Raw genomic sequence first — 12,256 nt, forward strand, 5'->3', positions numbered from 1 at the left:
GTTTACGTTTTAGAAAAAAAAATGTCAAAAAAAGTTCCAAATTTCACAATGCACTGACAAAAGGTATTTGGCTTTTGAGTGAAAACTACATTGCACCTAGAAACCTGAAGGTCTGTAGTTTCTAAAGATACCAAACATGAGGGGATATTTTAGATTTACATATAAGTTATGCTGCATCAACTGTTACAAGCGCTTCTCCGCTTTGTTCTGGTGTGATATTGTACAAAGTATTTCTTTAGTTTGGGGGTTACTTCTGGACAGGAACTGTGGGGTACCACCACATATTTGGTATCGTTGGACTTGGGAGTATCAGGGCTTTTACAAACAACAAAAAAAAGTGTGTAAAATTAACTTTTCTATGGAAAAAAAACTCAAAATATACAAAAAATGTTCATAATTTTATTTTTTTTTTACATATTTCACCCAAAATACACATCATATCTCCAGAAAAGTTCTAAAATTTGGTATGTATGTCGAAGCCCAATTAGTGACGAAAAAAACTATATATAATTTCCCTAGTTTCATGGAGGTTTTCCTACCAAAAAACATTGTTCAAGTGAATGAGTACAAAATGCTTAAAAAACGTCTGGCACTGGGGGGAACCGAAATGACGAATTCGGCTGGCACTTAAAGGGTTAAAAAATGTGTACGTGTGTAACACATGAATGTGTGTGTAAATGTGATGTGTAAAAAAAAAAAAAAAAGGGGCCACTTACTTTTTAGTAAACAGGAGGGCCCTTTCACCTGATGAGGGTCCCAGGATTGCAGGGAGGAAGTGAGTGGGCGGGTCAGGGAGGTTTGAGGGGGAAGCTCTAACAGCAGATACAAGTGCGAACGTGTCTGCTGTTAGAAGTTGGGCACTGTAACAATCGCGTTGCAGGACAAACTTGCCAGCCCCCTTGGCTCGTTGACTAGGGGGTTGCGGGGCGCACTGGACTCTGTGCGGGCAGCAAAAGCCGCCAGTGCAGAGAGGGGACCCTGAAATGCGAAGAACATATGTGATACATGCTTGGCAGGTAGAGCTTTTTCTGCAAGCACTTATCACATAGGGCACCTGAATGCTGTACTAAATGCATTTTACTAAAGGCTGGTGTAAGGGAAGCAGCCCGGCACTAAGCATATGGGCAGCTGAGTAAACGCCTCCTCCTCTATGTTACCAACGGGCAGCCTCCAAATATCCTTCTCCTTTGCTATCCAAAATGCGAGCCAAAGATTTTAAGGCCAAATAAGTATTGTACTATTAAACACTTTAATAATGGTTGGCCCTCCAGGGCCTAAGGCAAGCAGCCCAGCACTGAGCATATGGGCAGCTAAGAAAATGCCTCCTCCTCCTTTAGGTATATTGTACTACTGGGCAACCTTCAGCGCACCTCCTTCTCCTTTGCTTTCCAAAATGAAGTCAAAAGCCTTAAAAGGCAACTGAATGTTGTACTGCTATGAACCTTAATAATGGCTGGCCCTCCAGGGCCTAATGCAGCAGCCCAGCACTTACATCATGTATCTGTGATTTTTTTTTTTTTAAACATGTGCACTCAATGTTTACAAAGGGAATAAATGTTAAATATTGTTTATATGACATAAATAAGTATTTTTTTTTTCTATCGTATTGTTTATAATGTTTCCCTGTAGGGGCGCATGAAGTGTCATGCAACAAGTGCTTGGTGGCAAATGAGCAACCCTTTCATAGGCTTGGCCCTTTAGGGGGTCAAACGGGGCTGTTATAGGCTGAAAAGGATGCTTAGACAGGGTTTCTGATGTCCCCTAGGCTTCGTTAACTAATATATTTCTTGCAGAAAAATTCAAAATATATATTTTAAAAAAAAAAAAAACATTACACACTTGTCATTAATACATCTTGTTGGAAGTTTAAATTATTTGTCTTCAATACATCTTGTTGGAGGTTTAAAATATTTGTCATCAATACATCTTGTTGGATGTTGAAAGTATTGATTTAATATTCATTATTTTTCATTAAAAAATGTAACTTCAAGATGTTTTTAATGTTTTCTTTATTTTGGTTTAAGATGATCATTTTAGAAATAAATTAATTGATGAAAGGCATAAAGGTGAAGAGGTATAAGTTACTAGGCCAGTCAGTAAGGTGCCATTGATTGGAGGTAACACGGGCAATGGGATTTCACACACACACACACACACACACTGTACAAGAGTCACATCTTTCTGTTGAAAGCATGAAGCAAAAGGACAGGCTGAAAATGAATATTTACATTTTTGTACTATTTTGGAGTTAAACTCAAAATTTCTAGTATTTGAAGCCTTCTAAAAGACTCAATGGTACTCGACCAATCAAACCTTGCTGAATTTATATTCCTGAGACAATAGTAATCAAACTGTTAATATATCGCAAAGTGTTCGAGTTATTTTCAATGAAACTTTCCAAAAAACATTGAGTACTGGCAAAAACCATTTGTACTCAAAATTATCTAGAAGTAAAAAAAAAAATCAGACTCAAAATAGCTTAGTGAATGTGCCCCTTAATGAAAACCCCCATATACCAAGCATTCCAGATAACAGGTCCCATATTTATACATAAATTGTGCTCCAATTGGCATGTAAGGTGATAAAACCCTTTTCTAGCCATACAACCAATTTAGGTTTATTACCACTCACTTAGTTCAGACCAACATGTAAAAATATTAAAGAAAGCAAATACTGAACACAGTACAGCTTGGCAGCAATCTCTCTTTATTAACAGTTTCATGTTTTTAAAATGAACAAACATATTTAGAGAAAATCTGTCTCTTAATGTTCAGGATAATTTAAAAAGATTTGCTTTTATCAAAAGAAATTTCAAATATTCACAAGCACTAGTTATAGCGAGTAATGTACTTCTGGAATTAAATTAAATAAGTTCTCCACCCAAAAACTGAATAAATGTAGTAAATGTAATAAAAAATGAATGAACAGTGAATGTCTTTCCAATATACATTACATTCAAAAGATATTTGAAAATGTATTGCTAGTGAAAACAACATATCTGCCCGTTTAAATTGTCTGCACTTCTGACTGCTGAATCAGTATTGCAAGTCAGCTAGAAGGGACATAACTCCTGTTGCACAGTTTTAAGGGTGAACGGCATAAAACAGGGATAAACAAAAACTGCTTGCAACTGTGTAATTACTTTTATAGAAAACTTTAAAACCACTGAAAAATCTTTACTTGGTGTGCAATGAACAAATGCTTAGAATTATATTTTCTTTCATTACGAAAAAAAAAAAAATGGGTGGAGAAGTAAAATTCATCTACTTAGAATATAGGACCTGTAGCTAATATCTGTTCCTATGAAAACTAAATTCCACAACTGCATTGTATATTAAGAAATTATGAAAATGAAGATGGTGGTCCTGAAATATACAGTACAGGTATGGGACCTGTTATCCAGAATGCTCAGGACCTGTGGTTTTCCACATAAGGGATCTTTCCGCAATTTCGATCTCCATACCTTAAGTCTGCTAAAAATCATTTAAATATTGAATAAATCCAATAGGATTGTTTTGCCTCCAATAAGGATTAATTATATCTTAATTGGGATCAAATACAAGGTTCTGTTTTATTTATTTATTACAGAGAAAAAGGAAATAATTTCCAAAAATCAAAATCATTTGCTTATAATGTAGTCTGTGGAAGATGGCCTTTCCATAATTCAGAACTTTCTGGATAACGGGTTTCCGGATAAGGGGTCCCATGCCTGTACTTGGAGTTTAAGAACATTGAGAAAGCACCCCAACCCATTATACCAAGTAAAAATTACAAGACATCAAACAAGATGGGCAACAAACTTTTGCAAAACAAGGCATTGCAAAATTATGTCAAGCGGATGAATGAAATTTTGGGATGCAGAGTAAAACAGAGTGACTAAATTGTCAAAACAGAAAATTGTCTTATATATGTACCTTTGTTAAATAATTGTTAAGAGAAACCAAAATATAAAGTCGAATATTAAATAAAAAGTGATATTTATGTAAATCCTTCATTTGTCAAGATAAATTTATGTAGCCGGGATCTGTGGCAGACCAAATTCATCAACCAGTACTCCATCCTGTAGAATAAAAAAACAAACAAACATAAAATGTTACTAATACTTAAGAGCCACAGAATATGTCCCAAGTAATCCACTCTTAGAATAAAAAGGTAACTGAATGGTCCTGGAATAATGTGAATAGCTGCACATGTGCCATCATTTATTTATTAATATAGAAGGCAGAATTCTTAGAGGGTATATAAAACATCTAACGGCATTGCAATTTACTCTCAGCAACTGAACTAGAGGCTTAAGAAATTTTGATTGTAATGTTATAAAAATGACTTAAAAATAAATCTTAATCAAGTTTGCCTGATAATATAATTTGTCCCATGTCTTACTGCTTTGTAAGAAAACATGTACCCTTATTAGACCACAAAAAAATATTCAGACTTAACCCCTGTAAATGGCTATGTTTATGCTACTAGGAAAACTCATTAGGAGAGTGAAAAGTGTTGTACCCCTAAACTGTAGAAGAAGCATTTAGAAAATGGGGGGGGGGGGGGGACGACTAAATTACAAATATAGTGGCATGTCTGGTAATATGGATTTGGCAAGGTATAAGCTGTTCGGATAATAGCGATGAGTTTTTACAAGGCGAGAGTACAACTATGGACTTACTAACATACAGTGGTGTGAAAAACTATTTGCCCCCTTCCTGATTTCTTATTCTTTTGCATGTTTGTCACACAAAATGTTTCTGATCATCAAACACATTTAACTATTAGTCAAAGATAACACAAGTAAACACAAAATGCAGTTTTTAAATGAGGGTTTTTATTATTTAGGGAGAAAAAAAATCCAAACCTACATGGCCCTGTGTGAAAAAGTAATTGCCCCCTGAACCTAATAACTGGTTGGGCCACCCTTAGCAGCAATAACTGCAATCAAGCGTTTGCGATAACTTGCAACGAGTCTTTTACAGCGCTCTGGAGGAATTTTGGCCCACTCATCTTTGCAGAATTGTTGTAATTCAGCTTTATTTGAGGGTTTTCTAGCATGAACCGCCTTTTTAAGGTCATGCCACAACATCTCAATAGGATTCAGGTCAGAACTTTGACTAGGCCACTCCAAAGTCTTCATTTTGTTTTTCTTCAGCCATTCAGAGGTGGATTTGGTGGTGTGTTTTGGGTCATTGTCCTGCTGCAGCACCCAAGATCGCTTCAGCTTGAGTTGACGAACAGATGGCCGGACATTCTCCTTCAAGATTTTTTGGTAGACAGTAGAATTCATGGTTCCATCTATCACAGCAAGCCTTCCAGGTCCTGAAGCAGCAAAACAACCCCAGACCAACACACTACCACCACCATATTTTACTGTTGGTATGATGTTCTTCTTCTGAAATGCTGTGTTACTTTTACGCCAGATGTAACGGGACACGCACCTTCCAAAAAGTTCAACTTTTGTCTCGTCGGTCCACAAGGTATTTTCCCAAAAGTCTTGGCAATCATTGAGATGTTTTTTAGCAAAATTGAGATGAGCCTTAATGTTCTTTTTGCTTAAAAGTGGTTTGCGCCTTGGAAATCTGCCATGCAGGCCGTTTTTGCCCAGTCTCTTTCTTATGGTGGAGTCGTGAACACTGACCTTAATTGAGGCAAGTGAGACCTGCAGTTCTTTAGATGTTGTCCTGGGGTCTTTTGTGGCCTCTCGGATTAGTTGTCCCTGCGCTCTTGGGGTAATTTTGGTCGGCCGGCCACTCCTGGGAAGGTTCACCACTGTTCCATGTTTTTGCCATTTGTGGATAATGGCTCTCACTGTGGTTCGCTGGAGTCCCAAAGCTTTAGAAATGGCTTTATAACCTTTACCAGACTGATAGATCTCAATTACTTTTGTTCTCATTTGTTCCTGAATTTCTTTGGATCTTGGCATGATGTCTAGCTTTTGAGGTGCTTTTGGTCTACTTCTCTGTGTCAGGTAGCTCCTATTTAAGTGATTTCTTGATTGAAACAGGTGTGGCAGTAATCAGGCCTGGGGGTGACTACAGAAATTCATATTGAAATTAAAAATTGAAATTGATAAACCACAGTTAAGTTATTTTTTAACAAGGGGGGCAATCACTTTTTCACAGAGGGCCATGTAGATTTGGAGTTTTTTTTCTCCCTTAATAACGTAAACCTTCATTTAAAAACTGCATTTTGTGTTCAATTATGTTATCTTTAAATAATAGTTAACGGTTTTTGATGAGCAGAAACATTTAAGTGTGACAAACATGCAAAAGAATAAGAAATCAGGAAGGGGGCAAATAGTTTTTCACACCACTGTACATGATAATATAGACTTGCTATGGTAGACACTGCTATATTGATGAGGCTACATAATATGGGATCACTAATACAGACTTACTAACATCGCAACTGAATGCAAATGTGGATTTATTAAGGTGTGCATTGCCACTGCAACGTTGATGACGTCATATAACGGAGCGTTACATTTAAGATGGCGCAGATTCCAAACAGCGGTCTCTTGAGAAAGCTGATTTTTCAGTTAAACCGTCAGGGCCACCATCAGGGGGGCACAGTCGTCCCGGGCCCGGAAAATTTCCACATTTAAGGGGTGCCCGGCCGTGCTAAACTTTTCTGGTTAGCTGGGGCCCCCTTTAATCACATAAGATGGACTAGGCCCATAACATTGGGCATCTTAAATTTCATTGGTGGTAAGTGGCTAATCCGATTGGTTGCAACCTGATAAAAGGGCCTGTCTTGCCAAGGAGTCCGAAGTCACCGGAGCTGCCACCGAAGCCAAAGAAGACCGTCTTTGGGGCACTGTGTATGGGGGCTATTGGGGGCACTGTGTATGGGGGGCCATGGCCAGCATAGAGTTAGGGGGGCCCTCATACTTTTTTGGTCTGTGTGTCCTTTGTACTGATAGGAGGGGCCATGTGGGAGCGGGGCCCAGAAAATTTTGTTTTTCAACTACAAAATATTGTTATTATTTCAGAGAATAGGGGGATTTGTAATACTCAACAATAGCTTCTTTTCTCAGCGTCCCGTCACGGTACCACAGAGACACTAGGGTTAATGTAGCAATGGGGTCACTTTGCCCCAAAACGTTGCAACTCCGCAATAAAGGGCTTGTTCGCTTTTTTTGCAGCTCCGAGTGCCATTTGCATTTTGTTGCTACTTTGGTTTTGGGAGGGTAACGATCCCTTCAGGAGTGTGCACCGGGCGTTTAATTATTTTGGAGAGCCAAAGGGTGTGTGGTATAGGTCTCTGTTTTGCATACACTAGGGTTAATGCACACTTCCCTTTAGGAGGCAGGATGGCTTTTGCAGAATTGAAATGTATTCTCCCCTATAGTCCTTTTTCCTGCTACTAACTGGTCTCCGCGACTCCCATCTATCCCCCCCTACAGTCTGTATTAAATACCACTGCAAGCATTCTCCTCCTCTCGTCTAGGAGATTTTAGGCTCTTCCACTGCTAAAGTCCTTATCATGGCTTCCCATTAAACAAAGAATATCTTACAAACTCCTTCTCTTAATCTTTAAAGCCCTCCATTCCTCTGCCCCTCACTACATTTCCATACATCCCTGGCAGATTCCTCTGCTCCTCTAAGAGCAACCGCTTGGTTGCACCCTCCTCTAAGGCGGTTTTCTGACTTAAACCTTTCACCCTTGCTGCCCCTTACATTTGGAACGCCATCCTTGATTTCCTCCGGAGAGAATTCTCCCTCAGTCTTTTTAAAACTAAACTTAAAGACTACCTTGTGGAGCACACGCACAGCACCTGTCCTGGGAACAGAGTTTGAGCGAGCGTACTCCTAGGCCCTTGTCCAGGCGATCCTGCAGGAAATCCAATAGAGACAGAATTCCGCATTTGGAATGGTCTAATTACCGTAAATACTCGAGTAAAAGCAGAGTTTTTCAGCATTAAAAATGTGCTGAAAAAGTAACCCTCGGCTTCTACTCGAGTATATGTAACTGTGCTGTTGCTCGTTGTGTAGTTGTAACGCGCTCCTTGTGAGCAACAGCGCACAGTTACATATACGTGCACCGAGCTGGAGCCCAAAGTGATGTTCTTGTTCCCCCCACTCCCTACTGCTTGGTAAAAGGAAATAGAATTCCAGACAATCTTTTAGCTTGCCATGAAAAGCTCACACAGCCAATATTCACTGCTATCAGATGGGAGTTGGTCTTTTCTAAAACAAAATAGGTTAAACAATGCCTGCTGTGAGTGGGAGGCCATTTCCTAAACCAGTAATGTTTGGGGTCAGTACTGTTCCATAGGCATTTTGTGATCTGCTTGTTAGGCTTACAGGCCATCAAGGGGGATCAGTTCAGTTTAAATTAATTGCATATGAAGCTATGGCTATCTCGGGGCATTTTGTGGGCATTTATGGGCACAGCACTCATAGTGGTTGCTAGTCAGCTTGGGGAATGTAAGACCTACACAAACCAGAGTCAGTAAGTGGTAAAATAACTTGTCTTGAGAATAACACGAGCTAGACAGCTTGAAGAATCTTATCAGTGGCTCTGAGACAGAAAGCAGACTAGGTTGGCATGCTGAAGGGCTTGGAAGGAGTAAAAGTATATTCAGATGACAGTAATGGTCTGTGAGTATCTATCAGTTAGTAAAGTCACCCTAATGACACCTAATGTCATGCTTCCAATGCGACGCGCCATAATGGGATGCGCACAAAGATACCATGGGACGAGCACAAAGCACTAATATGATGGGAGCGCACAAAGCATATAAGTGAAGCACACAATTGATACGATGGGAGCGCACACAGGGGAGCGCACTCAGCAGGACGGGAGCGCACACAGCAGGATGGCAAGTACTTGATAATAAGTATGGCATCTTCCTTAGCCTTCCCAAACTTGCTTTTGTCTGCTGCTGTAGCATTTTTCTTTCCCTAAAGTTATCTATTATTTATTTATCGGTTATTTATTTGATTATTGAAACTTAGCAGTAGCAGCTGCATTTTCCACCCTAGGCTTATACTCGAGTCAATAAGTTTTTCCAGTTTTCTTAGGTAAAATTAGGTACCTCGGCTTATATTCGGATCGGCTTATACTCGAGTATATACGGTACCTGCTTTTGCTCCAGGCAGTGAACGTGCGCCATATATGGCAGTAAGCTAAAGAGGTTGTGGACTTGCGGGTTCACAGGAGCATTTGTGTAACTCTGTTTAAGGAAGCCTTTTTGTCTCCAGATGGAGCTCTCAACAGCCATGCCATAAGAAAAAGTTGTTTGAGGTAAGGGTGCCTGCACTGGTGCTGAAGTAAGAGGTCCTCCCTCTGAGGTGGGTGCCATGTCGGTGATACAGTCTGAGCACCATGCTATCCTGGGCCAGTAGCATCTGGAGGCATTTGCGTGTTTTGTTGTTAGCTGCCGGGAGAGACAGTGCTCTTAGGGGCACTTAGATCAAATACTGGGCACACCATTCATCTTTCTTGGGGATTAGGAACAGGTTTGAATAAAACCACCTTCTTTTTTTCTTGTGGCGGAACCGGTATGATAGCCTTGGTGAGCATGCTGTTTATAGCTTGCTGAAGCGTCCTTTGTCCCTGTGGTGATTGGGGTATTTTTGATTGCATGAATCTGGGGTTGGGGAGTTGCTTTGAAATGAATTTGGTATTCAGACATGCTGATCTTCCTTACCCTTTGTCTGTCCTGGTCTGGAGCTACTTCCCCTTGAACTGGGATAGGCGACCCCCCACTGCGCTCTCTACACAAGGAGGGTCGTAATTCTCATTGATCTTGCATTTTGTCTGGGGCCCTCTTAGCACTGCACTTCTGGTAATTTCAGGTCATCTTTCTGGAGTTGCACAAGTGTGCTTGAGTTGAGGCAATGACAGGTTTAAAGGCTGCAGTGGAGCAGGAGAAAATGTTCTTAAGTAGCCTTCCTGTCCATTAGGTCTTTAAAGGAAGTACCATTCTCTAGGCCAGAATGGAGGTATGTTTTGTTAGCTAGGCCACGGGTGTATTAACTTTGGGGATGGTGTCCCATTTATTGCGGTATGTTTGGTCTATAAAGTGTGTTGATACGTTTGTACTTGAAAAGTTGTCTTTTTGAATGGTTTCTTCAATGTATCAAGTACTGGGAAGCAACGTTGCTTCTTTTGAGTGGAGCCACAGATTTTGGCTAATGTTTTGAGTTTCTTCTTTTTCTCCTGAATACCTAGTGATTGGAACATATCTGATAATAGCGCATTCACAGCTACTGACTGATACATATGTGTGCGTTCTGCTGATGGCAGAGATTCAGAGGCCCCGTCCTCCCAGTCACTGGTCTCCTCCTGGAAGAAAACCCTTCTCCTCTGATGAGAGATTTTGGGGATCCTGTAATGGGGCTGTGGGTGGGTTGGGGGCAGTGCCTGTAAATAGTGCACACAGGTCACAATGGGCTGACTGTTTATATGGCAGCTAACTTATCTATTGAAGCAGTCATACCTATGATGGTTGCTTGGAAGGTGTGCAGCCAGTCCGGTAACTAAGCCGGATTGGTTAGGGGGGTACTCAGGTGTATTTAAGGGTTTTGCGTCCCTCTGAGTCTTTGGGCCATTTGTAAGGTCACTTAGTAGCCCCAGTGGACTTGTTGCTTTTTTGTATCAGCGCTACTGCATACCATTAGTAAAGACTAAGGCATATTGTACCTGAGACCTTAGGTAGCGCTACAGCATACCTTGTCTCTGCAGGGTACCTAAAAGACAAAGTTACAGCATATATCTTGTGCCTTTTCTGAAATTGTTCCCCCAGATGGGTGGTGCGAGAGAGACAGACCTAGCAGCACTGCAGCATGCTTTCGGTCACTTCTTAATGGGGGCAACACTTGGGCATGCCCTACAGTTCAGATTTGAAATAAGGACAAATAGGGGAGGACAAATAGGGGAGGACACCACACATTTCAGTTCTTCAAAAGCCTCCTAGAGGAAAGTGTGCATTAACTCTAGTCTCCCTATGCTGCTGAGGGACTCCTGGAGAAAAGGAAAAAATTTTAAAAAATTGCTGTAATTTGGAGCATTATGGATAATGGTTTTCTGCATAACAGATGCATATAAATTACTTTGCCTGCCAGGTATAAAATCTTTCTCCTGTCTAAAGGAATGCCACAACAGTACTATTCAATACAGTCTCTAGTGCGATCCACTATTAAATGCTTAGTATTCAGTGATCATTGTTATACATGCAGCTAATCTCAATGGCATGTCAGGGAAAAAACTAAGAACACATACAGTTGGGTGCTAATGTTTACAAACAGCTATGCTAAAGATGTTCAAACTCAAGTTTTTACAACTTCACCTTTTTCATGTTACCATACATCGGCTGCAGTAAGTCAAATAGGGTATTTACTTTATTTCTATATTAGATCATTTAAAAGTAATAGATTAGAGACGGATTTATTTTATATTTAGTTTACCATATCTGATTTCTTGTGGGTCAAAAGTTTACATACAATCTCCCAACACTTTTGAATATGCCAGAATGGAGATAGAGAAGCAAAACTGTCCTGGTGATCAATTGCAAACTTCAAAGACCTAGCCTTTTGGAGAAGGGTTCTCTGGTATGATTAAATAAAATTAGGTCTATTTGGCCATCACTATACACAGAGGAAGAAGGTTTAATTTTTTAAGACTAAGAACACTGCCCCGACTGTGAGTCATAGGGAAATCATGCTTGCGTGGTGTTTTGCTGGGAAAGGGACCAGTATACTATTTATAGCATGCATTAAAAATGTTATCACTTCTTATTTTTTGAGACTTAACGCTCGATTCACTAAAAGGACACTTGTCATAATTAAGAAGCAATGTTCTTTGTGTTATTTAACTCTCGATGAGCGATTTTCTTGCGTTATTTTCCGCCGCGTGCGTTGTTTCCCACCGCTCGTGATATATTTCACCACGTGCGATATTAGCGCATGATATTACGCATGTAACCATTACTTTCTGAAAACTACTGTTCTGAAAATTACCACATTCCCTGAAAACTGGAGGATGCATCACTCTAGGACGATCACATACTTGAAAAAATCCAACTGCAAACTCCATGTTGTGTTGCCAAACACTCACAAACCACAATTTTCTTTAAGTACCGTCTACCCCAAGTAGGCGTTAATATTCGCACAGATTAAAGCGATATTTTGCGCGTTTAACGTTTCATATGTGTTTGTGAATCATGCGTTAAGTACTATTTCTATTCAGTAATTAACGCAATGTGTTAGAAATAACCCTTTGCGATAATGCATTTTTTTGCGCATGCGATATGCGGATTAAC

General features: G+C 40.0%; 1 protein-coding gene across 1 annotated transcript in view; it reads right to left on the bottom strand.

Moving 5' to 3' along the window:
• Nucleotides 1-2,685: 2,685 nt before the first annotated feature.
• Nucleotides 2,686-12,256, bottom strand: part of chmp5 (charged multivesicular body protein 5) — an 85,248-nt gene continuing 75,677 nt past the window's right edge. The window contains exon 8 of the mRNA NM_001016748.2: nt 2,686-4,060. Coding sequence (NP_001016748.1) covers nt 4,010-4,060 — 51 coding nt within the window. The 3' untranslated portion in view covers nt 2,686-4,009. The remainder of the gene's footprint in view (nt 4,061-12,256) is intronic.

The sequence above is a fragment of the Xenopus tropicalis genome, chromosome 6 (genome assembly GCF_000004195.4).
Source record: "Xenopus tropicalis strain Nigerian chromosome 6, UCB_Xtro_10.0, whole genome shotgun sequence".
NCBI lineage: Eukaryota > Metazoa > Chordata > Amphibia > Anura > Pipidae > Xenopus > Xenopus tropicalis.